This window comes from Pangasianodon hypophthalmus, chromosome 22 (assembly GCF_027358585.1).
Source record: "Pangasianodon hypophthalmus isolate fPanHyp1 chromosome 22, fPanHyp1.pri, whole genome shotgun sequence".
In the NCBI taxonomy this organism is placed as follows: Eukaryota; Metazoa; Chordata; class Actinopteri; order Siluriformes; family Pangasiidae; genus Pangasianodon; species Pangasianodon hypophthalmus.
The window spans coordinates 18,040,436-18,067,920 of record NC_069731.1 but is presented as its reverse complement, the minus strand read 5'-3'; the positions used below and the strand labels follow the sequence as shown (position 1 = coordinate 18,067,920).

Genomic DNA, 27,485 nt, shown 5'->3' with positions numbered 1-27,485 from the left:
GAGAACAGGAACTTTTGCCACCAAGAAGATGTTGGAGATCGTTTTAGTGATGCTGTGTGGACTGACGAGCCGAGTGGCGACCAAAGGTAGGTGTTTACCCACAAAGAAAGAATAATAATAATAATAATAATAATAATAATAATAATAATTAATGCATGCAAATATCGTCCAGTATATACACTGGGAAAGCATATAGAACTTCCATTTCCCAGGAAAACCAGCTTGTTAGTGAGTTAGCAATGCTTAACTGCTCAGTGGAGCATAAAACCAACACCTGCATCTACTGTCAGTATACACGGAGGTCAGATTATCCTTTTATATAATTATTAGCTTGTATGCAAAACAACTATTATTGTGACACACAAACACACGTTCTATTAAATAATCTCTCTCTCTCTCTCACACACACACACACACACACACACACACACACATACATACATACATACATACATACATATATATATAGAATTTGTTTGCATTTTATAGCCTATACAACAGGTTTATTAGGTTTAACAGACATTTAATTTTTTTTTTTTTCCTTTTCTAATTAAAGAGTACACAGCAAAAGTAACTATACATAGGTTACAGAATTCAGACTCTATACCATTGCGATAAGGGTTAAAGAAAAACTGGGAGTTATTATTATTATTATTATTATTAGTATTATTATTATTATTATGAAGGTGAACCCAGAGAATTTGTATAGATCTAAAATGTTTAAAGATTTCATAACGGAAAGTGTCTGTGCTCCATTGGTTGGCCCGGGTTCAGTCGCAGAGGGCGTTTATTTCCTGAGCCTGATGACTTTCTAATACAAATGACTGCGGGGTCACGACCACCGCAAGGAAACTTTGGAAGTGCGCGCGCAGGCCCCGCAGCTAATCAGCGCTTATGACTAAAACAGACCCCCGAGGGAAGGAAATGTGGAGGGCGAAACCCTGCGTCACTCCTCCGCTTTTTACACGGCTGTTTTAAAACCTGCCTTCCAGCCAGCAAGCTTAAAACGCTTTTTTTTCCTTCTACAAACTTCAAATTTGCAAATACAAGTGAAAATACATGAGAAATAATATATTTATCATACCTCAATTCTTCCATCAATTCTAGTTGCACTTTAGGACAAATAAATTTCTTATCTACGAGACACTGATTAACAAAAGCATTCATCAAGCTGCTGTGAACTGCCTTTTTTTCCCCTTAAAATGACTTCAGGTCATGAATAAAGGTGTGTATGGCTTAAGATTGGTGTAATAAACTTTACACCTTAAAAGTAAGTTGCAAAAAAAAAAAAAATACTATATACGCATATTATACATAATACACTAATTTTACAGAGGTTCATTACTTCAGGTGGTCAGTTTCAGTTCGTCGTAAATGTTGATTAAAATGGCACTAAAAATGCTTTCAAAAAGTTACTTTTTTAATTTTACATTTAATCTGATGAATTTTATTAATGAACATAATGTGTGTAATAGTCTAAAAATTATTTCCCCTTTTTTATCATAAGATAAGCAGCGTTTTTAACACATTTTAAAACATCAGCGTGGACTTGATGACAGTCTTTAAGGTCATTTGCTCATGTTTGTCACAGTTAAACTCTGTGGAAAAAACCCCGTCCAGTACAAAACTACAACAAAATTGTCCACACAGCTGCTGTTTTTTTTGCAGGTCATTATAACATGGAACAATAGGGGAGACCAGCTCTGGTTCTGAAGGGAACCTTTAACTGAATTTCCTGCTTGCACATTTATTAAATCTGGTCATTACTTGGTGGTTTGACTCAGGTGTGTTGGTGCAGGGAAATCGTCTCTGCTTGACAGAGAAGATACAGGCTTATACTTGTTTCCCTCCCATCCTGTGGTCCTTATACTGATTTAATAGTGAACCAGTGTAAAATGTTATGTTAGCACTGCTATGACCTTTACAGTCTAATTAGTAACAAAGGCTCGCTTTGGAGTGTGTGGAATATGCTGATTGAGACCTGGGCATCCAGCCATTATATTGCCTTGGTTTCATGTTGTGTGGAACTAATTGACTCAGCTTCCTCCTTTAAATTGAAACAGCAGCTTAGTATATAGGCGCCATGTGAAAATGCTGGCAAGGAAATGAAGCTGTGAATTTGGCATAGACAATGGCGAAAGCCACCAGCAAACTCCAGACCAGGATGTATTGAGACCGTGTTTGGGAACACATTGTGTTTCTGAACCCAAATCCTCCTCTACAGTGTACGTTTCAGTAAGAAAAGATTGATACATTTGAACCAACCATATGGGCCACGTATAATCATCATCATTTATCTAAATGTTGACTTGTGTTTTCAGCTTCAGGACACTTTAGTTTTTTGGGTGTATAAATCTAGCAGCAATATCTAAAAATATTGCATACACATGCATAGAAATAATCAGGGATTACTTTGAAATGAATTAAATGATTAAAACACAATCCCTTTATTACCACAGAGGTTTTGAAAGCAAATATTATATTACTCAAATTTTTCCCAGGGTTATGAAATCATACTTCACTTCCTCTTCCTGGTTTATCCCTAAAGACTCAGGGACAGTGGGGGTATTCACTTAGAAATGGTTGGCTAGTCCAATATAAAAACATGAAAGTGGAATTCAAGTGTAATTCTGAGTATTTTGATGAAATGATTTTCAGCATGTAATCACAAACTATTCTTTTTCAAATGACATTGACTTCCCCATGTTGTCAGTGGCTGTCTATTAATTATATGGTAATAAATTGGTATAAAGGATACATTTCTGTGAATATACTGATGAGTTTCAAACAAGTATGGAGGTTATGAGTGTTTTGTCTGCTACCCAGCACAACAGCTCAACGATATATTTTTCTCTTCCATCTGAAAGATGCAGACAATAAAGGAAGGTTCAGCTCTCCAGTGCTGAATGTAACTGAACGACAGATCGTCCTAGAAAAGAACCAGATGCTCCAGCTGAACTGCAGGTGACAATCCCAGAGTATTTCAGAAACTCATTAGGTCTAGAGACAGACAGACTTTGTATATCTGGACTATTGAGAGGTTGTTGACTCAGTAGACTATGCATTAATTCATTTAGCATAGGAAAGAATGTGTTGCAAAAAATAGTAGAGGGACAAATGAAGCCATACTGCACACACTGATAAATCTGACTCCAGAAACCAAGATTAAATCACAGTCCAAGATAAGATGATTGTGAGATAAAGAGTTGTCGAAAGGTTGCATTGGCACACCATCTTCATCCAGGACTGTGACAAAAATCAACTAGCACATTATAGGGTAACATAAACCACCAATTTTACAGAGGGCGATGGGAGCTGGAGTGGGTGTTCCCCTCGGGTATGAGCAAGAGCCACCCAAGTGCCCGTGTAGAAGAGACTCGCTGTGGCAAGCGGGCAAACCAGTACTGCAGCCGCCTTATCCTCAGCCCTGCCTTAGCCCAGCATACAGGCTCCTACCGCTGCCGCTATTCCCACAAGCAGCGCAAACACACCTCTGTCTACGTCTTCATCACAGGTAAGAGGCTTCATGTGCCATTTACGGTCAAAGGTAGTGAGATCCTCAGTGTCTTGCTCCAAGACCTAGTGTACTCACCAATAACTTCTATTTGTTAAGGATAAACAGGATGCAAAAGGAAGCCAATAATATCTAAACAGAATTTTCTCCCAGAACAGCACATCCGACTAAGTAAATGGGTCTGGCATGGTTTCTCACTGTCTCCCCATTTCTTGTCTATATATAACCTGTAACTTTCATTTAAGTGCTACCTTAGGGGAGGACAGAAATAGCCCCAGCTGTCAAAAGGCACAGCTCCTGGGCAGCCTTTCCCAAGGCAGCAGGTCTTATCTCCCTCGCTCAGCCTCTCTGTCCGCATCCTGTGCTGCTCATGGGGGGCTGGAGAGGGACAGGGATGGGGGAATAGGATGTCTCCCTTGGCAGAGGAGGGCTAAGTGTTTATGACTGACTGTTTATAAATGAAGGTGAAAGAGATGGGTACTAAACTAAGGGAGCATCCAGTGGCAGTAGAGATTTGGACGAAGGCAAAATCATCCATAATGAAGCAGCAAAAACAAGTCCCAGAAACAAGGACCTTGAGTCAGTAAAATAAGCCCCCGGTCACCTAACAAGGCCTCAGAGGGCCATCAATTGCTCTTGTGACCATGTCCATTAAGCCTCTCCCTCCCTCTTTTATATGGAATCAAAGCACATCAAGGAAGCCCCTGCATCCAGTAGTCCTTGGGGTACTTTTGTTAAAATGTTCAGAGATTTTTTTTATCTTTCCTTTAATAATCCTGGAGTAACAAACAATGGAGTGAGCAACACCCAAGCTCTTTCAATACCACAAGATGATTCTAGCTGCAAAAGAAAGTGCAACCAAGCCTACAAACAACACATAAGACTTTTGATAGCTAGCAAACAATATTTCTTACTGACTCCAAATTGTTATCTGCAATCATATTGTGTGTGTGGTATTTGGTAACCAAGTTTGAGTGCTCAAAGGAATGTGCATATGTTTTTTCCTGACCCCAGTGTTTGGGTTTCAGATAGCCAGCAGCCATTTGTAAAGGTGCAGAAAGAGATCCCAGACGTGGTCTACATGAAGGAAGGACAAGACTTAGTGTTCCCCTGTAGGGTCACTAACCCTGACACCAAAGTCTCATTGGTCAAAGTGAGTACTTTTGCTATGAATTCCTAGAAGTCTTCCAAAGTCACTCCCTAGAAGCCATCCAAAGTCACCAAGATATGGCCAAGATATGTTTTGCAAATCCACCCTTGTACTGTACATGTGATACATTTTCTCAACCACCATCCATATGTCATCATCATCATCAACATAATTATGGTCAGGAAGATCTTCTGATCCCATTATCATCATGCTCTCCACCCAGTATCTTCCTCTTTTCCTATATTTAGCTGTTTTGTCCACTCATAGCCCTTAAAACCACAATATTACAAAACATTTTCCCATTATTTCATTATTCAGTATGCTCAGATGTCCAGTAATGTCTACTCATTTATTGCAGTGAATAGTGATTGTGGAAAGATTGTGCAAACTGTATTAAACGTGTTTGAGAACAGTATTTCTCCCATTAATCTCCACCCAGTAACCACTGGCATCATCACTTTCTCAATCTTCCTCTCACAACAACCTTATCTCCCTCTCTCTTCCCTCACATTTCATCACCCTCTCTACCCATGTTCATCATAACAGTCACTCTCCCAACCCTACGATCTCTGTCCACCACATCCAACCTTTTTCTCCCGTAATCATCTCCCATCCTTTGCTATATGGTGAGACTCAGCAAGTCAGGTACAACTCCATTCATGAATTAGCCATTGCCCCGTTCCAGTCTTCCCATTGGCCCTGATCCAGGGAAGGAGCATGGATCTGTTTGCGTGAGGGAGGATGCATGTAACTGGGTGTGTGTTTGTGTATAGAGAAGAGTCCTTCACTGGCCTCCGTGTGACAAAGATACCTGTCTTACGCCAGCAGGCAGAGAGAGTGGCGCCCCCGGCTTCCTCCGTCTTGCTGGCACCATGTAAAGCCCAGGAGATGTAGACAGGACGTGGGGGTCTAAGTGCCTCAACCTTAATGCTCTTGTACCTGGGGAAAGGCTAATGTCTCCTACAGCTGGTTGCATCAACTCAGCCGATTATTAGACATGAATTGGAATAATGAATATGACTTAATCTATTGTACAAGTTGTGCAGTGGCTCTCTTAGGGAAGAGCTGTTCTTGCCATTTATTGCTATTGGTGCCTCTGAGAGTTTAAAAAAAAAAAAAAACGTCAGGATGAGTCTCAGAGTGGACGGGAGCGGAAAGGAGCAAAATGACCAGTTCCCTTTGCGCTCCCTTTGGCTCCGCTTTCAGGATGGGAGCTGTTTTGGGATCTGCCATCGATATGACATCCCACTCCTCCTCTTGGCCTGAAAAAAGCTTCCCATTTAATTTCAGCTTGCTGTGTTTATGTACTGCTTGACCCTATGCACAAAGGTAATCAGTCTAAAAATACAAGACTATCTCAATCTCCCACTCAAACTTGGACTGTAACACACTACTAGAGTGTTTTTTTCCGGAAGGGTTTTTTTGCAGATGAATATCTTTAATCTCGCACCTCTTGCACGGGGAACAATACTCCAGGGGCCAAACTCTCACAGAAGCTGTGAAAGTGGCCAAGGGGGCCCTTCCAGAGATTGACCTGAGGGCCCCAGCCACAGTGTCTATATCCTGTAGTAACAGGATGTGAGGCGATGGACTGGAGTCACGTTTCCACATCAACACTCTCAGGCTCTGTATGAGGGATTCTGGAAGAAGGGTGGAGGGGGCATCTCATACTATGCGTGTAGATTGTAAGAACTTAAAACAGGAAGCAATGGCTATGTAAGTCCTGTATGGGAACACATTGAAAAGGGCTTAGCTAACACATCCATGGTGTTGACCTGTTCACACTGGGAAGGAGGTGTCCACCTGATCCCATGAGAAAGGGCAGGGCACTTCCAAGCTGTCACAGCTCCTCCAGTAAACATTTCCTCCCCTGGATTTGGAAGAAAACAAAATCATAATACAGCTCTCCAAGAATTTCTGGCAGACACTACCTTGTTACCAAATCTGTCTTATTTTAACGCAGCAGACATTAAAATATAGTACTATTGGCTAGATATCCCAAGTAGGTTGTTTAACTGTAGTTAATTTTTACTTTATCTTTTAGGCATATTAATAGCTGCAAGGGTTCCTGTTAAGCTGAATGATTCATGTTCCAATCATTACAGTTTCCTGACCGAAGTCTTGGCACCGATCAGAGGAACATCATTTGGAATAACAGAAAGGGCTTTGTTATCCGAAGCCCCACGTACTTCTACATTGGCCTTTTTACCTGCGAAACCATCGTCAATGGGACAAAATACACCAACAAATTCTTGACTTACAGACCAGGTACGATAACAGTGTTGACAGATAACTCAGAGGCTGATATTGATCTTGTAAATGAACTGAATTTTCACTTTTGTTTCACTCTCTCCAGTGAATAAGATCCAAAAGGTATATCTGAACAGCACTGGCTTGGTACAGGCTCTGCAAGGAGAGAGGCTGGCCTTAAACTGCACCGTTACAGCTGAGTGGAACTCGAGAGTGAACATCAATTGGAGTTACCCTGGAAAGGTTAGTCAAACTCACATCCAGCAGAATATCAGAGCATAACATAATGTTCTGATTTGACATAACATAATCCATTTTTGCATAGTATCAGCATCTTATCTAATCTTAAACACCAGAAAAAATGTATAGAACTTCATGCATTTTTTTTTCTGCATTGTTTCTGTCTGTAGGCCAATAGTATGGTCTCAATCAGTCGACGTATAACACAGAGCAGGACCAATGTGGTGTTCTACAGCATTCTCACCATCCAGAAACTGCACAAGGCTGATAAAGGAATCTACACGTGCCATGTGACAAGTGGACCAGCAAAGCGGGAAGTCAACACCTCAGTTATAGTTTATGGTAACGTTTAAACATCCCATTACAAGAGCAATAAGTTTGAATAAGTCAACTCTTTATATGTGTCTCTAATATACATGTGTCTTTTGCTCCTCAGATCAGCCCTTCATCAAGTTAAAGCATAGAAATGGTCCACGGGTACAGGCACATGCAGGGCAGAAATCCTTTCGCCTGTCCCCCAAATTACGGGCTTTTCCTGAACCTGAAGTCATCTGGTAAGTCAGCGAAAAATAGAAATACCACATACTCCATAAATGTAAATACATATATGGGTGTGCTTTCAATTTTATAAGTTTCTTTTTGTCTGATCGATGTCTAGGCTGAAAGATGGGATGGTGGCAGCTGAGCAGTGTTCACGTTACCATGTAGATGGTTATTCTCTTGTGATTCGAGATGTTGCAGAGGAGGATGCAGGGGTCTATACCATTCTCACTCGAATCCAACAGTTTGGTCTTCATCAGAACCTCACGCTCTCACTTGTGGTGAAGTGTAAGCTTGACTCCAATGACCAGAATTTTCTCTGTTATTTAATGGGGCTCTTGTTGGCATCCATAAGTTGTGCGCTGGGTTGTGAACTGAAGGTCTATGTCCTTCTTTTCCCACTCACAGTTAAGCCTCAGATTGCGGAGAAAGCTGTAGCAGTGCAGGACACAGCAACCATGCCACGGTCCAGCAGGCAAGTCTTCCGCTGCACTGCTCACGGCGTCCCACTGCCTCAAATCCAATGGCTCTGGCATCGCTGCCCTTCTAAAGGCCTGTAAGTGCCACACTGTCCTGAACACATACACCTAATGCAACAAGAAATGGTGCACACACTGCACTTGGGCATTAGGCCACCACGAATTTAGCTGAAGTTGTATTTTTGTTGAATGGATTCTATATCCTACTTTCTTAGACACACAAAGAAGCAGTCAAGTCACTTTATTTTGGCATGGTTCAAATTCCTAACGCCAAACCAACTTAGATATCCTTTTAAAGATTGTTTAATTGCCATTTTTGTAGCTAATTTTCACACTGTACATGGTCATAGTGTGTACAATTAGTTTGTTTTTGCCTGTGCCTATAGGAACAGTGTCTCATGTATGTGTCTGTTTGTTTGTGAATGGAGACATGTTTTGTCTGTTTCAGCATGAGTTCAGACAGAGTTTCCTTTTAGCCTCTAGAACAGATGGTTAAGGAGCTCTTTCATGTGTGTGTCTATTCATTTTTGTGTGAACAAGTGATTGTGTGTGTGTGTATTTGCATGAATGTGTGCCTGGTACAGTCATAGAACTCAGTGTAACCTAGAGTTGAAAGCGCAGAAAAAAAAAACTTCAAAAGAGACGAGTTCCCTGCTTACAGCAATGATTAGCTGGTTTCTAAATCAAACGCCATGATTTAATGAACTTCCCCTGCAGAATGCAGCCTGTTTATTATTCTGATTGGTTGGGCGCATCCTGTCATGGCCTTCCTAATGTGTCATACACAAACTATTCCGCATTCTCATGAGAAAAGCCAAGCCAGCACTATTCACAAGAAAAGAAACTCCCATTACGGCTTCTCTATACACACATATACACAAAGACAAAGGCTGAGGAGTCAAGCTATTATCTGTTCATCTGTTATTGGGTACAAATTACTGAACGCTTATTCCCACACCCAAACCAATGCCAGTATGATATGCGCTAATCAATGTGAATTTAAATTTAGCTTTTATTTCTTAACTCTTTTTTCAAATATTACATGCCATTGCAGTTTCATAGAGAGGTGACGCTGGACATTTGTCTTGCCTCATATTTTGGCCATGCTGTTGAATTGCACATCCTGAAAGTGGTGTAAAAGAAAAATGTCAATGAAATGAGAAAAAAATTGACTGTAGCCTAAACTAGGGCCATAGAGTACACAGATTTATAAATTCACTCTTTTTGCAATTGTAAGAGGTCCCTTAAAAAGAGTAAATTGTCCAAATGTTATATATTTTTTTTAATTACTAAGATGACCATGTAAAAATACATTCACTAATTATTTATTTAATAAGAAATTGTTTGTTGTGCAAAAAAAAAAAAAAAAGATGTCATTGATTTCAAGTGGTGTTATTGAAAGTGTTATTGAGAGCTGATCACTGGCAGGATCCTGACCGAGGCCCTTATTCTTTGTAGCAGCCCAGCGCGGCTGGCCTGACGCTGAGGCAGAGGAGGCGCAGGGAGAGTGGCGCTGTGGGCCGGGCTGGCCTCCTAGCGCTGGAAAGGCTCAAGCCTCGGCCATGGGAACGGCAGCACTCTTATCTCAGCCGGGCAGGAGGCGCAGACGGACTTCCTGTGCGAAAATCAGAGCGCTTTTCCTCTCGTTGTTTGGCTTCCTCCCCGACGCGAGGCGGCTTCCCAGCAGCGTGATTGTCCCTGCGTCTTCAAACGTGGCACAGTCCGCTTCCTCAAGGGCTTGATCTATTCTTGAGAGCCCCTCATCCCACAGCCTCCACCAACCCCCCTCCAACTCGACCAGCATCTCCAACCACCTTCCTACCCGCATCCTAACCTACCCCCCTCTACCCAACACTCCATGTAGTGTTCAATCAACAAGCCAGTCACCAAAACTATCTCTGAACCCCACCACCGCCAATGACACCACCACCGCCCTGCAGGTCCATGGCACCCTCCTGTGAGAGTCTGGACAGCTTCCACGGCAGCTGCTTCAGAGACAGAGCTGCACTGGTGCATGCTGGGAAACACCGACACCATAAGGACGAGATGCAGTCAGGAGGAAGGGGTCTGCATATGCATACAATGGAAGTGCTTTCTAATTTATTCTCTACACCTCCATATGGTGAAAATCTTTTTCTTTTTTGAAATCGGTCTTAAATCTCTCTCAGACGTTTTTGAGCCAGAAGAAGTGCAATTTCCATCCACACACTGCCCCCCCTTTCTGGAGCTGCTTTTTGCTTTTTTTCATGTCCTGGAGTGGTACTATAATGGATGTATGAACCATGCCTGTCTCCAAGCCCCAGCCTGTCTGTTGTAGTTCTAACATCCACAAAAAAGCTGTGAGTTCAGATCATGTATTCTGGATCAATACGTCAGTGTGAGCAATCGGAGAGAGGTGGACATGTGCGCTCACTGTTCGGAATATCACATTACGTCCAGAACAATCTCTAGAGCTGGCCCAGAGCGCCTGCTGTGTAGGGCTTCATGGGTCAGAAATAAATGACTGTTATCATCCCATATCAACCTGTGTCACTAGATTTCTATGTCAAAGATTTCCTGATCATGGCAATGCTGAATATTACACTTGGCCATGATTTGTGTTGAAAGAACATTTTCTTTTTGAGTGTGTATGTCTATGTATGCACATATATATATGTGTGTGTGTGTGTGTGTGTGTGTGTGTGTATGAGGTGAATGTGTGTTTGCGTGTTCGGGTGCAAGTCTAAGGTTTCTCACGTTACGGGTCTATCCCAATGTGATTTATCCTTTTTATACAGATTTTCTATGAGTAATATATGAACCTAATATTTAATAATTTTATACCACTAACGTACTTATGATAAATGCAAATAATTGCCTGGTGTGTAAGACAGCTGATAAAATTTCAAGTATTGTCTAAATTCTGTGTTATTATCAAATGTATGTGGTTTTATATTAAAAATCAAATTTATGTGTACAATATGGTCTTTTTTTAATTTTGCAAATTCTCACTGATAGAAGGTTTAACCTAATTACTGACCTTCTTGGAAATAAACTCATGCTCATTTAAAAAAAAACATTGACATATTTGGATTTCTATTGTTTCTAAAGCTTTTTATGAGGTTAGGCATGCAGGGTAGCTTAAATTCAGCATGCTCTTAAAACTGTACTCAGGCACACAGAGAACGTGGACGTGTGTGTGTGTATGTGTGTGTGTGGGTGTGTGAATTGTGGATGAGTTTATCTTTAAAGAATGATTAAAGGGGAAAAATGTGTGTTAGTCCATATGGTTTTAGTGCGTGAGTGCATGTCTTTCCTGGGAGGCGTGGGAGAGAACAGTGTGTGGGGTGTGTGTGTGTTTGGGTGAGTGTGTGGGGAATGCTGGTGTCACGATCAGGGTGGGACACGGGAGCACAGGAGATGGGCACTCACTATCTCTGCCAAGAGGAAGAGCAATCAGAGAGAGAGGAGTCTGAGCCAGGGCAGGACAGAGCGAAGTGTGTGTGTTGGGGGTGATACAGTTACACACATGGATACCCAGCATATCACACGGCACCTCACAACACAGAGATATAATAGACTTGGCACTGGATAAGAACCGAGTTTTGAGAATGTGAAGCTACGGATGGGGATGATTTAGTTAGAGGAAGTTTACACACCGGAGATATCAGAAAACACTATGTCCAAGCACTGGACACTGCTAATTACAGAACAAGGACACTTCAGGACAAAAAAAAACACTATGTCCTGACCGTAAAACACACAAGCATAATCACCACCACCCCCAATCCTGATATGCACAAACTGCATTCCAATTTGTTAAAAAAAGGTATATAAGGTAAGAATAATGCTGTTAACGAAGAATTGCAATTCCCAGGGGACAGATGATGGTGACGATTAGATATTTCCGGAGTTCCCTCTTCCCGCTGCTGCAGCTGTGTCTCACACCTGTGTGGCGTGACATCACTCTCCAGCTAAACTAAGTCCTGTCCCTCTCTCTTCCTCTTGTCTCTTTTCTGTCTTTTGGCTCTAAGATGCGAGGAGCTGGTTTCCTCCTCGTGGACTGCAGTGAGAGAGAGGACAGCAGTCACGTCCACCTACAATCCCGTCCTGAGCATCACACACACACAGGAAGTGTTGCAAGGGAAGAATAAGGTGAGAACAACTAATGGGTAGACATTCAGAAGGGGAGAGGAATGATGGAGACATTTAGGAAGCCAGCTAAAGTGTCTGTTTCTGTAGAAGTCAGGAAACGGTGGAGCATTTGTTGTTTATTAACTGTTCCATACGACCACCCAAGACTACGTCATGGTCAAGGTACAAACAGTAACATTAACACTTAATGTACTACTCTACCTCTGTATAAAATTTCATGAGTCACTTTCCGCCTATGTGAATCAGCCCTGTCCTGTTTTAAGTACTGGGGCATTTCAGTTGCAGGGGCAGTTCACCATGGGGGGGCAGTAGAACACTTTACTGATCAAGCGACCTATTAATGTTTCAAATCACATACAGTAATACTGAAAAACAAAAACAGTCAGAATTAAAGGTTCTGCAGAACAACACTTCTGGATACTGATTGGTCGGATGGTGTTGACTGATTTTCTATAACAGCAGCTCTGACAGTAGTGCAGCTGCAAATCACAGGTTTATATTTATGTGCTCGTTCTAATGTATTATCATTTCTATAGTAACAGCTCATTCATAATAATAATAGAAAATGGATTAAAAACATGCTGTTATTGAACAAAGAAATGTATAATCATTGATGTGGTGAAATTTTCTGTAAGGAGATGTTTATTAAACATTTATGGTGGGAGTCTCCAGTGTCAGCGCTTTGTTATAGTAAATTTGTCCTAACACAGGAAAGGCTCCAACACAGGAGTTTACACATTCTGGTTTCTTGATAACATGACAAGCTGTATTTTTTTGTCTCATTAACTTCAAAAAAGAGAAAACGACTATTTATAGTTGCTAAAATGTGAACTCATGCTTGGTGAATGTTCCATAAAACAATCAGTGTAACTATGATGGATAAAAAGCAGGACGTGCCATCAACAGCTATGATATAAGAGGAATTAAACACTTCAGGACATGCTGTTATTGAAAAATAATCAACTTTGCTAAGCATCGTGGCTCATCACACCACCCCATATTTCCCCTGTATCAACACATTCCATTTTGTTTTGTTCCCTACTTATCACTCAACATATCAGATAATTAAACAATTTTATATATGTATAGGACAAATGTATAGAATAATTAACACCACTCAATGCAAACATTATTTCTAAAAATTAAAACACAAGTGCTAAATATTTTATTGCTAAAAGCTGTGGAATCTAAGAAGCCTTTGTTCCTGTAAAAAGATAAAAGTCATCCACTTTGCATACGCTCTTAAGTCAAGACCCACATATAACTGCAATTTGTAAGTGTCAACTAATTTAGGCTGTGTGTGTGTGTGTGTGTGTGTGTGTGTTTGTGTTGGCTCTCAGACCATAGGTATTTTAACAGTTGGCAAGTCATTAATATCTGGCATCTATCGCTGTGTGGCTTCCAACTCAATGGGCACAGATGAACTGGACATCCGCTTCTATGTTACAGGTATTTTTAGTTTCTCAAACAATTGAACAAAACACTTGCAGCTACTTTTACCACAGATCTCCTGAAATGTCATTACAACGCAGGCAGGATATATTACCACTGATAACTTTAAATATTGCAGAGGACGTCACATGCTGTAGATCAGGGCTGGAAGTCAAAGCTGTTAGGTCATTTTCCGCTTTCCATCTTCCTGCATCTCTCTCTCTCTCTACACCCTGTCTAATATTCTGTCTCTTTTTAAGATTCCTCTGCCTGATTTTTCTTGATTCCACATCACGCTAAATTCGGCCACAGTGGCTGTAGTGGACATGTGGGTTTTTGCCATGTCTACAGGGTGATTAGGGAGGTGAACAGGAACCTGTGCTCCTTATCAGCTTGCTTCCCAAATGCCGCCTTTACGTGCTTTATTTGGAGAGTTCTGGTGGTGTTTGGGAAAGATAAACATTATCTTCCATCAGGAAAACCTCGAGCAGTTTCCACGGGAAATTTCAAATAGCTAAAGTAAATAAAAGCTCTTTTCACGAGGGGCTCTCTCACTACTTTTACCGACAATGGCTATTCAACATTGTCATCAAAGGTTCTGAAAAAAGATCAGTTCGATCAACACTCACAAAGTGCTTTTCTTGAAGTTGTTCTTCATTTTATTTGTCCCAGTTAACAGTCCGGGTTACTGCCAGCAGTCTTTATAACCACACTCTAAAACACCTTCTTTTCTCACCAATCTCACCAATCACAGATGTTCAGGGAGGCTTCAGTGTCTCTGGGGACTCAGAGGAGGGGCCAAGAGAGGGCAGAGACTATCACCTGTCCTGTGTAGCCAATAAGCACCTGTATTCCAACATGTCATGGCACAGAGTGACAGGTAGCTCAGCAGGCATGGTGGACGGTCCACCTCTGGTTGGAGAGCTGACTGAGGGAGAATACTCGCTCACTCTGCGCTTGACGTTGACGAACCTGACAGCGCAAGACTCTGGGACGTACCGCTGCTCTGCCACACACCTGGTCACGGGGCAGCACTCACATCAGGATGCACTCGTGACAGTTGCAGGTGTGTGTCTTGCTATCTCTGTACTCAAGAACCATGTCACATGGTGTATCCGGTTTACCAAATCTTAAGTGCAGCTTTTTAATGAGTAGATCTACTCCTGACAATCTAACATTAAAGTGACTGCTTTGGTAGCTTCAGTTCACTCAAAGATGTTCCCTGTGTGCCGTGTCTAGGTGTATTTTTGTATGCGTTGTCCACCAGATGCCCTTGAAAAAACTGAGAAAGCACGGAAACACTCAGCTATTTAGAAGCCTTTTCAAATTGTTCTCTAAACAAACAGATACTCCTGTATGAGTCATGTAAGGATGTGCTGACAGACATGCACACATAAGTGCTATAGACTGAGTAAATGGGTGGGCAGGGGGAGACAGAAAAGGAAAGAGAGGGAAAAAAGAAAGAGAAAGACAGAGGGTCCTTGGGAACTGAGTTGCTTAAGCTTCCTGCAGTCGTTCAATCCAAGGCTGTTTCGAAGCAGCACCTCTTTCACGTGGGAATGCGAGCTGGACAGAAGGAAGAGCACACAATGCTACTTCCCATAGTGCCTCATCTACAGAGTGCTTCACGGGGGCCGAGAACAATCAGCCAATCAGCAACTGTCAAAGACCAAGGAAAGACACAATAATCAATTGTCTCAGAGAGGAAAACATTCGGAACAACAATCAGCTTGTCATGAGGTGACCCTTTCTTTATTCCCCTATCCTAGTCATATTTGGCACTATTTAACGCAAAGACTTCCTCAGAGAGGCTTCTGCAAAAATGAGGAAGTGTCATATAGCTGCAAAAATGAAACTTACGCTAGATGTGTGGGAAATGGGACACAAGTAGCCCATTGCATCATGATATAAAAATTTGCTATTCTTAAAAATACAATTATGATGAAACATAACCGCATCGCGCTTCTTACAATTTGCCTGAAAACAAATGACACACGGGCACGCAGCCAGCTGTCAGGGAAGTCACACATTAGTCGAGTCAGGTCAAAATGTGTTGCTGAAATAACCAGAAAGTTGTCAGCAAATGGCACAGCTCCATTGGCGGAGAGTCAAACTTTCCAGATCACAATTTGTAATGAAAGAAATAGAGCTCACTTTTTGTTCACTGATCTGTAAATCACTCAGTGCTTTGTTAATGTGGTCCAGTACAGCTACTTATATGCCAAGTGACAGAAATATGCTAACGTCTGACATCACCGCCTCCTCTCTAGAGATATCAGTGATATTTAAATTGAATTTGTGGATATGCTGGTAGACAGAATATGACATAGCTTAAAATAACTGATTTTTTATATCCCCCTGTAGTTCTGGAGGCTCCAGTGCTGCTGAGGAACCTTAGCGATTGCAGTGTGAACATCAGCAACTCTGTGACTCTTCAGTGCCCTGCCACTGGAGTGCCACGACCTCTCATCACATGGTACAAGGACCGGAGGAAGCTCAAGCAGGTGTCTGGTGAGAAAGAAATCCAGGAAGTCTCAGTGGCTCATTGAGCTACTGACCGGAAGGTTGTGAGTTCAAATCGCAGTAAAAAAAACAAAAAAAAAGCTGTCACTTTTGGGCCAATGAGCAAGACCCTTAAGCTCAGCTGCTTCCTCGTATCCTGCGTCAATTGCTTTGGATAAAAGCGTAACTCAAATGAGTAAATGTAAAGTTTTCAAGACATCCAGGATGTTCATGAGTAGCAAAATGGCTTATACCATAAATCCATCCATTTCGCAGTCACTAGACATTTCCAAAAACCTGTCATTTGATTCCAGACTCATACTTTCACATTAAACCAAGTCAACTGCCTTTGACTGATAGATTGATGGATTTTGTGTCCCAGGCATCATGCTGGCGCCAGAAGATGGCACTCTCCACATTGACCGCATCACTGTTGAGGATGAGGGCTTGTATACATGTGAGGCCACCAACGAGAGAGGATCTGTGGAGAGCTCGGCTTACATTTCAGTCGAAAGTAAGAGGGCAGAGATTGTACTGTTATTATCCACTGTTTCCTGTAAACGCCTCTTCTGTTTACTGTAAAAGTGCTCACCTACCCCATCCAATGAGGTGAATGAGTAAGATTAATTACGCTTAGTTTCTGTCACTCTCTGTCTCTGGCTGTCTCACACACTGAACAGATGCCTCTGAGCCTGCTGAGGAGAGGACAAGCTTTTGTTGTTGTGTTCTGATAGGTCAGGAAGGAAGCTGTCTCCCTTTTTGATTTCCTACGGAAAGCGTCTGGTTTGCAACCCATAAACTGTTTAGCTATTTGTACATCTTCAAAAAACAAAATGTGAAATGATGAATGGGTGAGGCAGGTCAATGTTTGACCGCTAGTGACACTCTGGACAGAAAGCACTAATGAAATATGACTGCCCTCTTTGGGCAGCATTAAGAAATGACAGAATGGAGTAGGTTGGATCATACACAAGTAGATGGAAAAGATCTCAATCAAGTCAAACATGATGTTATCAGTGTTTTTAGCTGAAGATATTCTTTGTGTCTTGTAGATTCTGAGTCTTTCTCTCTGGAGATCCCCACGCTAGCCTGCACCTGTGTGGTGGCCACTCTCTTCTGGCTGCTCCTAACGCTTCTCATTCGCAAGCTCAGACAGGTGAGAGGCAATCAGACCTCCTAAAGCCGAGAGCCAGAAATTTACTGCGTGTAAAACGCACAATAGACACAAAACAGTCACACTAATATTGCTTTTCCACCAGCATTACCAGCAAACCCAAAGTGTTTTATGGAAACAGTTTCAGTTTTTTATTTTTCCACAGCATCACCTGCCTGACCATTGAAATCCTTTTTGGAATTGGAATCCACTGGAATCCAGTGAATGCTGAGCAACGGATGAGAAATATATCATTTCTCAGCCATTTTGTACTGTCATTTCATATACCGGACTCCAGATCTCACTCACCCATAAAATGAAGACTTGCACATTTACAGCCGAGCAAACAATTTAATAGGGAACGATATCGGGTACAAATGAAATTCCAGCAATTCTAGCTGGCTAGTGTGTATTCAAAATGCAAAACGTTTGTCTAATTGTGTTTGACTAATCAATTCAACATGAGTAGTTTGCAACGAAAACATCAAAAATATTGAAATGTAGCCATACCATACCCTACTGTCTGGTGAAAAGCCGCTTAGTTTAGCTTGTTCATTCTGAAATACTTTTATTAATACATACAAATGGGTAGCTAGAGTAGTTGTTCAGACATGCCTTTTCATTTATGCTTATTTACAAATGTTGTGTCTCAGCCAAACTCAACAAATGGTAAGACAGAATACCTGCCAATCATCCTGCACCAGGGGGAGGGGCCTCTAGATGAACAGTGCAATAGGCTACAGTATGACGCCGAAAAGTGGGAGTTCCCACAGGAGCGTCTTCAGCTGGGTATGTATTTGTGTGTGTGTGTGTGTGTGTGTGTGTGTGTGTGTGTATGTGTGTATGTGTGAGATGTGCATTATGTTGATATACATTTTCTCTCTCAACAGAAAAGCCACTAGGCCGAGGGGCATTTGGCAAAGTGATGCAGGCATCTGCCTTTGGCATCGGCAACTCAGCCGGCTGCGCCACAGTAGCTGTCAAAATGCTCAAAGGTATACACAGAGAAATTGTAATACATTCATTTCACGTGCTATCTTTATATGAGAGTTCATTACTGAAGTCTTAATGAATGAGTCATGAGTCATGAGATTCTTCGCTGCTCCAACAGAGGGAGCCACACCAAGCGAGCACAAGGCGCTAATGACCGAGCTAAAAATCCTCAACCATATCGGACATCACCTCAACGTAGTTAATCTCCTTGGTGCCTGCACCAGACCAGGAGGTGTGTGCCTCTTTCACAAGTGTTATATGCACAAATGTGCTGAAAAAAAACTTGTTCAAACATTGAACAAGTTCTCAATAGTCATATAACTGTGCTCCAAAGTTACGTCCACTACTAAGACATTTTTGGTTTCGTCTCTTAGAAAAAACTAATACAAGTATTCATTCATTTTTTTTAAATAAATGTACTGTAATTAATTCAAATAGCAACACTAACAAATCTAAGCATCTAACATTAGAAGTTATTATTGTATTACTTAACATTAGTTAACATTAGTAACTGTCAAACAATGACACTAACAAGTTGAAACATTTTCAGCAAACTAAAATATTGTTCATCATTCTCAGGGCCTCTTATGGTCATAGTGGAATACTGCAAGTATGGCAACCTGTCCTCATACCTAAGGAGCAAGAGGGACGTTTTCATGCTGAACAGGGTTGGTCTTATATACATGCATGCCAAACTTTACCTTCATCACATACACCGTCTCCTATTCAAACGTTTCTCTTTGTTCTTGCTCAAGTTTGTCTAGGTCACCCTGCTGTATTTTGCTGTTCTATGCATTGTTGTGTCTTTACAGGCAGCCTGATATAGCTCAACTGTGTACGAGTGTATTTTAAGGTTGTTTTTTTTTTCAACGTCCTGTTCTCGTTTCCTTCTGAAAAGCCTCGCTTTCTGTTTACCACAAACACTGTTTCCAGGGTGACAGTTTTTCACTTCTGGTCTGGTTTTATCTCCTTTACTGACAATGCCCCCCCGAAAGAGGCCTCTCTCTACTCCCCATAAAGAGGATATTAATATAATTTACTTAAAACATCCCTGTACATGTACTTTTAAGGTTGAAATATGAATTGTTGAATGCCCAGGAAACTTCAAAAGTGGCCTCTCTATACTTTTACTCTCATTAGAAATGCCAGAGTATTGTTTGTCATTTCCCCAGTAATTTAATTTAATTTAATTAATATTTAATAGTAGCCAAATCTGTTAAATCAATCACTTGTATATAAATATATAATAAATAAAATTTCCATAACAATCACTACTAATGTTAGCTAGGTCAGCTACCTTGGTAGATTAGCATGCAGGTTCTGTGGAACATTTTCCAGGTACAGTGCCCTCCTCTGATCACGGATGTGATTTGTCCAAAGCTGTGGAGCTTAGAAACATAATGCTCACCAAATCAGTTTTATACAGAAATACTAAGAATACTAGAAAATGTATGTTTAGCACTGTGTTATCACTAATCTATATAAATACAAACAGCTGTTCAAGTGGATTTACTCATTTAAACTAAACAATAATAATAATAATAATAATAATAATAATAATAATAATAAATGAACAGTTCCAATCAAGCACCATATTGTGCTCTTTTTCTCACTGATGTTCTGGTGGTCCATCTCAGGTGGAAGGAGAAGAGGAAAGGGGACAGCAGGACAAGTGGAAGAGCTGTGTGGAGAACCAAAACAGTCAGAAAGTCAGCTCTGAGTTAGAGGGTGAGAGAAGGCAGGAAAATGAGGAAGACAATGGTGAGGATCTTCCTTAGACGTTTATTCGTTTTATGAAAAACTGCCTGCGTTAATCCATCAGAGTAGGAGTCTGTACTGTTTCATTTCCAATTCGCTTCTCAGGTTCTGTCTCGTGCTCGAACACTCCTCTACACCTAGAGGACCTGATCTCATACAGCTTCCAGGTGGCCAGAGGCATGGAGTTCCTCGCCTCACGCAAGGTACGAGAGTGTCCGTGTGTGTTTATATTAAATATTTGTACCCATACAGGCATTTTCACACTTGACTGATTCTGGTGCATCATTATCATTATCATCGTTGGTTTGCTTCCATGCAGACAAATTCCTAACCAAACACTGGTCACAATTTTTTGCAACATTTTTTTTTCCCAACATGAAAGGTAACAGGCACATCCCTTAAGTGTTATTGTTAATATGTTGCAGTCACTTGCCGTCTTTCCGCACCATATAGCTACAAGACGCAACATCGCTTTCCATACACGATGGAACTCGAAACATGAAGTAACGTGACATTTTCATTGCCATTTACAGTTACAGAATTTGGCAGATGACCATATCGGGAGAGCTTTACAGAAGTGCTTGTAGTCTCCATTGAAAAGATCCTCATGGTAGTATGAATAGGACAGTGTTTAAGAGAACCCTCCTGCTAAAAACCTGTTAGAGAGCAACAAAAATAGTACAAGGGTTGTTTCCCCTTTTTTTGTAGTGCTTATTTAAGTATTTGGTGAAGATGTAGATCTTTAGTCTTCATTTGAAGACAGACAATGTCTCAGCTGTTTGAAGAGCCAGGTGAAGTTCATTCCATTCCAGGACACAGAAGTGTCTTCCTTCTATCTTGAGGGATGGTGACCAACTCACCCCGGATAACATTAGTTAATGCCCAGCCACAGGGGCAAATCGCTTTCACACACACATGTCATTCCACCCGATTTCATTTGAAATACACTTTTTAGGTGGACCAGAGATCAATACTCAAAAGACAAAAGCTTTCACAGTTGACCAGATGTACCGAATGAAATGTATGGATTCGGCCCTAAATATGCTTTAAATTGTGTGTGTCTGCCAGTGTATACACCGAGACCTCGCTGCCCGAAACATCCTGCTATCTGAAAACAATGTGGTGAAAATCTGTGATTTTGGGCTGGCCCGAGATCTTTACAAAGATCCTGATTACGTGCGCAAGGGAGACGTGAGTGCATCCAGACCTGCATTTACCTCATGTTTACTGTCTACAGACCAGAACATGGGGCTAATACATAGAGTAACGTTAAATAGAAAGATCCATGCTGTTCATGTTTTGTACTTTTCTGTATAGGCTCGCTTACCGCTGAAATGGATGTCTCCGGAATCCATCTTCGACAAGGTCTTCACCACTCAGAGTGATGTCTGGTCTTATGGTGTTCTGCTCTGGGAAATCTTCTCACTTGGTACCGTTGAGTCTTAATTACAGCAGAAAACATTTTCAATAGGCATACAATATAATTGTTTCATTATAACATCACAATATCTGTGTCAGAAGATATAAAGATTAGCAGTAGATTGTCTACACGAGGACAAATCTGAACGATTCACATTCACGCTTTGTTATAGTCTATATTTTGTGTTTGTGGTGTTTAGGGGCGTCACCGTATCCAGGACTCAACATTGACGAGGAGTTTTGCCACAGACTGAAACAGGGAACTCGAATGCGTGCCCCAGAATACAGCACCCCTGAAATGTGAGTAGACAGATTTTGAAAACGCACCCCATCACTAACTAGGGATGAAAGTGTGTTAGGAATATTATGAGACACATTACAGGGTGTGGTGTGATGAAGGAGAGTTACTGTTACCAGCCCAGAGTGGATTATTTTCCTATAACAGCATGTCCTGAAAAAATTGCGGACTGTTAAATAAACATGTCCTTACAGCAAACTTCACCATATCATATCTGTTTATTATTAGACATAGACTATGTAGGTTGTCCACTATACAAGTCCCTGTGAATGCTGTTACCATAGAAACAAGCATTAGAATAAGCTCATTAATATAAACTCGTGATCTGAGTCTGAACTAATGTCAGAGCCGACCAATCAGATTTGAATTACAGTTTTTGATATAAACAAACACACTTATCAGATTTCTTTGTGCTTTGTGTATTTTCTTTGTAAACCCTGTTCCAGACTATAACATACTGCAAAGGGAAAAAGGAATCAGTTCATTTTTGGTGTGATATCAACATCTATTCCTGTAGAGAATAACAATAACATTATTGATTAATCTACTTCCTTATCCGTCACAGCCCTATCACAAAGGCATGAGAGCAACTGTTTGCTTTTTGGTTGTGATTAGAACGATAACACGAAGGCTCTTTTGCAGCTACAACACCATGCTGCTGTGCTGGGAGAGAAACCCGTCAGACAGACCCACCTTCACTGAGCTGGTGGGAACGCTAGGAGACCTTCTCCAGGCCCGCGTGCAACAGGTATTCAATCTGAACTCGTACAGCTATTAATAAAAACTCCTCATCATTCTGAGCTGCATTAATGAACCATTCCTGGCTTTAAGGATGGGAAGCATTACATCCCCTTGAACACGTTTTTGTCAGGAGAGAGTGGTGCAGAGCATCTGGACTACAGAGACACGCACCAAGGAAGCCCGAGGTAAATGTGCATCCAGGAGTTTCCACCAGTTGACTTCAGTGCAAAAAACAGAGAGACAGCAGTATTACAAGCTTTAATCATAAAGCACTCACACAACCCATGATACAGGCTCAAAAGCTGCAGAAGAATACCTTGCAGTCATCATATTAAGCAGGGAATAAAACACTTTGGGTGTGCTGTTATTGGTTATTGAAGCCTGACATGAAGCACAGTTGCTGTTACCATGGTGAAGTTGATCATTTTCCTATAACACCATGTCCTGAAGAGTTTTTGTTCCTCTTACACCACAGCAATTTGCCAATGCTTATAATTATTTATTTATTAAATACTCTTTAACCGTTTATAGTAATGTTTAATCATTATGGAAAGTCAGAGCTGCAGTTATAGAAACTTAATCAACACCTTGTGATCAATCAGATTCGAGAATTCAACAGCCCTGTGATATAATTAACATTAATAGTGTAAAAGGTAGCTGTGAAGAACACAGGTTATTAATCACTTCAAATGGGAACAGGATAGCAAATAACACACATTGTGATAGACGTACATACACATACACAGTCAGATCATTATCAGCATCAGATAATAATTTTCTACATCAAATAACTGTTTCTCGTCTTTTCCAGATACATCAACACCAGAATCGATACTATTGCCACGTTTGAAGAGGACCTCAACAGAGAAGTCCCAGAAGTATGCTTCTCAAACTATGCGCTTTCATTCCTTAGAATGATGGGAATTTATGGCTTCTGTTCGTTCCCGAATTCAAGTTTTTGCTAAGTGATAAAGTGGGTTCATTTTGTTTGCAGGATTCCCAGTCTGACAGTGGCATGGTTCTCCCGTCTGAAGAGTTCATCCAGCTGAAATGGACCGACAAGTTCAAGACCAAAAAGATAACCAGGTGAGCGTGGTGGTCTGGATGACTCTCAGTCTGATGTTTTTGTGCTTCTGGATATGCATTTATATGTATAATGAGTCTATTATTGGCTTTAATATAATCGATCAGTAGTCTAAATTTGTGCTGCATCCAATTCAGTACAGTAATGTAGGCCTTTGACTTGTGATTTCTAACCCTTAAGACATGTTAAATTGACCTGACTCCTATTTTATGTCATTTTAAACTTATTTTTTTCAACGTACAGGCTATTGGGTCTGTCAGGATTAGGCATGTGTCAATATTATGTTTTAACATTACATATAATAAATTATCATGACTTTTTATTAATGAATCAATGGTAATGCTTTACACTGAGGTTCCCTTAACTGACATTGTTTAACACATGAACAAACCATGAAGTTCAGCATTAATAAATGCTATAATAATAATAATAATAATAATAAGCTACTAAATAAGACAAATAATACACTTGCATTAACCAATGAGTAAAATTAAACACATAATGAACACATCTGTTGTTGTTAGCTGGCAAAATTCAGAACTGAGACTAGAGAACATTTAGGAACATGTAATTTATTTGTGATAATTTATGTGGAATTTAGTGTGCTTTTGGTCCTGGGTGGAATAAACATTAGGCAATGCAAGTGTGATTTGTTAAAATTTAAACAAACATCAATTAATAAATGTGTTAACTTGCATTATTGCTTTAACGTTTGTTAATGTTAACTAATTCAGTAAATAATGGTAGTGAAGCGAACCTTAATGTAAAACATTACAGAATTAACAGGTGTTCTTTTTGGGCAGCATTTTACAAGTAAATTTAACACAAAGAATTTGTTTACTTGCTATCTGCTCAGTTTAGGATGAAAGGACTACAGACTTACAGGATAGTTTGGAGCATCCATGATAATGACTTCACTGCTTGTTGCAGGTTCTTCTTGAAAAGAGAGCACCAGGAGAAAATGTTACCCACTTCGGCACTCCCCTGTGTGAGTGGCGTCCCCTGTGGCCGGGGGGAGAACGACGACACGGCCGTCCCATGTGGTGCACCTCCTCCTGACTACAACACTGCTCTGCTCTACCCTTCTCTTTAACACACACTCCTAAATATGACTGGTCATTCAATTCCTGAGTTTATAGACACGGTTTTATAACTGTTTTTAAATAGAAAATAGAATAGAAAATTTAATAGAAAATGAAACATTCTGAATTGAACATTCAGAAAAAAAAACATTTTTCATAATACTTCATTATTTAATGCTTTTGCATTATTAAAAAAAAAAAAAGCTTTAAACAATTTAAGGATTATCGTAACATCTGCATTTAGCCAAAATCTGTATTTATTATTATTAATATTATTATTATTGTTAAACCTAACTAGATAATTAGAATTTTTATTTAAGCAGGCCTATGAAATAGCTCTTCTGTAAGAAAGAATAAATAGAACCTTTTTTAACAAATGGATAATTATGAATTGTTAGAAGTTTCCAGAAACGTTGGACAGAAAACTAACAATGCTAATTATCAAGCGCACTTAAATCCAAGTATTTTAATGCTAGTTTTATCTCAAAACTCTCCCAGATTTCAATTATTTAAAATACATATTACTTAAAGTACGTAATACGTCACACTAGTTGGTTAACGTTAGTTCGGTAACTAAGTGAAATGAAATTAATATAATTTCCAAACTGAATATTTGGTGACGTTTCAAAATACAAATATTTGGTAAACTTTTGAAACAAAACAACAACAAAAAAGTAAAATATTGTTAGCATCTCCGACGCTGTCCACGGCGCAGAAAGGTCACGTGACAAACTGGGACGTCCGCATGCACCTTTCCCCACTTCTCCTACACGTGTAAATCCATACACAAAATAAAACACCATTTTTGGACACAGGCGAGTTTTCGCTCAGAGAAACGTGTTTAGTTAATGTTTTATAGGACAGAGTGGCTCACATGCCCTTATTCTCCTCTAAGCGGACGTAGTTACATCATTCGCTGGTTTCTTGTGTTAACCAATCAAAGAAGCAGTAATTTAAAAAACAAAAACAGAGGGTTTATTTTTAATAAACCATTTTTCTTTTCAAAACCATTACAAATTCAACATTTTGTGCTTTATAATTTTTTTTTTCCTTTTAACATCAATATTCGTTTTATTCCTCATCTCACTTTTCATTATTTCCTAATATTTTATGAAAGAGTCTTTAAAAACAAAATTACAAACTGCACCTTTAAAGTGATAACTTTAATATTCACAGAGCTTTAAAGATGATACTAGACAGAAGAATGATACTCGATATCAGCATGCTTCAGATCTCGTTATTTAGTTATTTATCAAGCTTCTGTTTACATTTTTCCGGACCAGAACTAAGCTCCACCCTGAGCGGGAACTGAACTGCTTAGCACTGCATCTTTTCCTTTAAAAGCAACTCAATAGCCATAAGTTTCATGCTTCTCAATGCTCCTAATCGATGCTTTTTGGTCTCCTCGTACCTATGTACTTCAACTTGTAACCAAATACAGATGTTATGCCCAGTGACAGGCAATGCAGCTGTGCAGCAGTTCATCAAGCTTTAAACTGATGCTTCTTTGAGTAAAGGCGTCTCTGTTAGTAAGCCACTGATTCATTTGTCCTCATGTACATAAGTAGTGGGATATGCTATGATTTCAGGAAATGAAGCCAGGAAAAGAAACAAGGAAGTGTGATTAAAGAAATGAGAAGTCAAGAGGAAGTCAAGGGGAAGAGAAATTCACCTAACAGGCAGCAGAGGGCTCTGAAAATTACAAACTACTCCTTTAAAGGAAGCTCTTGGTCATTATTTGTGATTAATTTTTCTATTCACTGAGCAGCTAAAAGCATTTATCTACTGTAATAAAGTGCACTGACTACAGATTTTGTAGGGAAGATGCATCACATTGAACTGTAGAGCATCACAATTGTCACAAATCTGTGTTGCCTAAACTAATGCTGGACGTCTACGACAGGTTTATTTATTTACACTAATTACCTTAGCCATGCAATTAGTGCAGCAAGTATTTATGTAGATGGCTTTTTTTAAGACACTCGTCAATGTCCAGTGCCTTACATGAGTATTCACCCCATTTCAACTTTTCCAAACCCGTCCTATTACATCAAATAGGAAACATAAAAGTTGTGATTGAATAAGTATTTAGTTCGGGTGCAATCAGTCAGAAGTGTGACCAGAAGTTAAACAGAAGTCGACCTCTGTGCAATTAAAGTGCCAAGTGCTCGCAATATAAATACACCTGCTTCGTGAAGGCCCCAGAGTTAGTTAGAGAACAAACCTAAACAAACTTTCATGAAGACAAAGGAGCAAAAACAAAGCAAAAAAAAAAAAAAAAAAGGGGTAACACTCAGCATGATGCTAGCACCATGAGTAGCAGTCATTGGGTTTATATGATCACAAAAGTAATTATAACGAAGTCAGTTTCAGTTCCAAGTTATAACACTACAAAATGTGAAAAGTCCAAGGGGAGTGAATACTTATACAAGACACTATCCATCTTTTATCGATTATATACCACTGATTTTTACAAACACACTCCAGGTGTAGGCTCCTAGAAAATAACGCATTTATTGTTGCAATGTATATTTGTATCAGCATTGTATAATTTTTAAGCATTAAGTGTGAAAAGTAGATTTCTATAGTGTTGAAGACATGGTGTAATGTACTGATGGTTTAACTCCGTTAGAGAGATGGAATTGCATTGCATCTCTGTATTGCAAACATAATGGACTGCTACAAGATGAAACACCTGCTATTAAATCACCATTATA

The 27,485-nt window shown here is 40.2% G+C and overlaps 1 protein-coding gene across 3 annotated transcripts in view; it reads left to right on the top strand.

The window, feature by feature from the left end:
- The window catches only part of flt1 (fms related receptor tyrosine kinase 1), a 27,275-nt gene extending 222 nt beyond the window's left edge, over positions 1–27,053 (top strand). Inside the window, exons 1-30 of one of the 3 annotated variants that reach the window (XM_026938068.3) lie at positions 1–86; positions 2,868–2,964; positions 3,303–3,514; positions 4,543–4,667; positions 6,770–6,932; positions 7,021–7,157; positions 7,325–7,496; positions 7,591–7,708; positions 7,813–7,982; positions 8,103–8,250; positions 12,187–12,307; positions 13,648–13,756; positions 14,493–14,804; positions 16,103–16,249; positions 16,623–16,754; positions 17,293–17,396; positions 18,047–18,182; positions 18,284–18,388; positions 18,505–18,618; positions 18,966–19,054; positions 20,024–20,147; positions 20,250–20,347; positions 21,213–21,335; positions 21,462–21,573; positions 21,764–21,863; positions 22,504–22,609; positions 22,693–22,787; positions 23,414–23,480; positions 23,597–23,688; positions 24,617–27,053. The exon at positions 1–86 is cut by the window's left edge and continues 222 nt beyond it. In XM_026938068.3, coding sequence (XP_026793869.1) covers positions 29–86; positions 2,868–2,964; positions 3,303–3,514; positions 4,543–4,667; positions 6,770–6,932; positions 7,021–7,157; positions 7,325–7,496; positions 7,591–7,708; positions 7,813–7,982; positions 8,103–8,250; positions 12,187–12,307; positions 13,648–13,756; positions 14,493–14,804; positions 16,103–16,249; positions 16,623–16,754; positions 17,293–17,396; positions 18,047–18,182; positions 18,284–18,388; positions 18,505–18,618; positions 18,966–19,054; positions 20,024–20,147; positions 20,250–20,347; positions 21,213–21,335; positions 21,462–21,573; positions 21,764–21,863; positions 22,504–22,609; positions 22,693–22,787; positions 23,414–23,480; positions 23,597–23,688; positions 24,617–24,779 — 3,849 coding nt within the window. In that variant the 5' untranslated portion in view covers positions 1–28 and the 3' untranslated portion in view covers positions 24,780–27,053. Of the gene's footprint in view, positions 87–2,867; positions 2,965–3,302; positions 3,515–4,542; positions 4,668–6,769; positions 6,933–7,020; positions 7,158–7,324; positions 7,497–7,590; positions 7,709–7,812; positions 7,983–8,102; positions 8,251–9,631; positions 11,216–12,186; positions 12,308–13,647; positions 13,757–14,492; positions 14,805–16,102; positions 16,250–16,622; positions 16,755–17,292; positions 17,397–18,046; positions 18,183–18,283; positions 18,389–18,504; positions 18,619–18,965; positions 19,055–20,023; positions 20,148–20,249; positions 20,348–21,212; positions 21,336–21,461; positions 21,574–21,763; positions 21,864–22,503; positions 22,610–22,692; positions 22,788–23,413; positions 23,481–23,596; positions 23,689–24,616 lie in introns of those variants that run through there. The other 2 variants (XM_034298110.2, XM_026938071.3) reach the window with 2 other exon arrangements.
- The last annotated feature ends 432 nt before the right edge of the window (positions 27,054–27,485 follow it).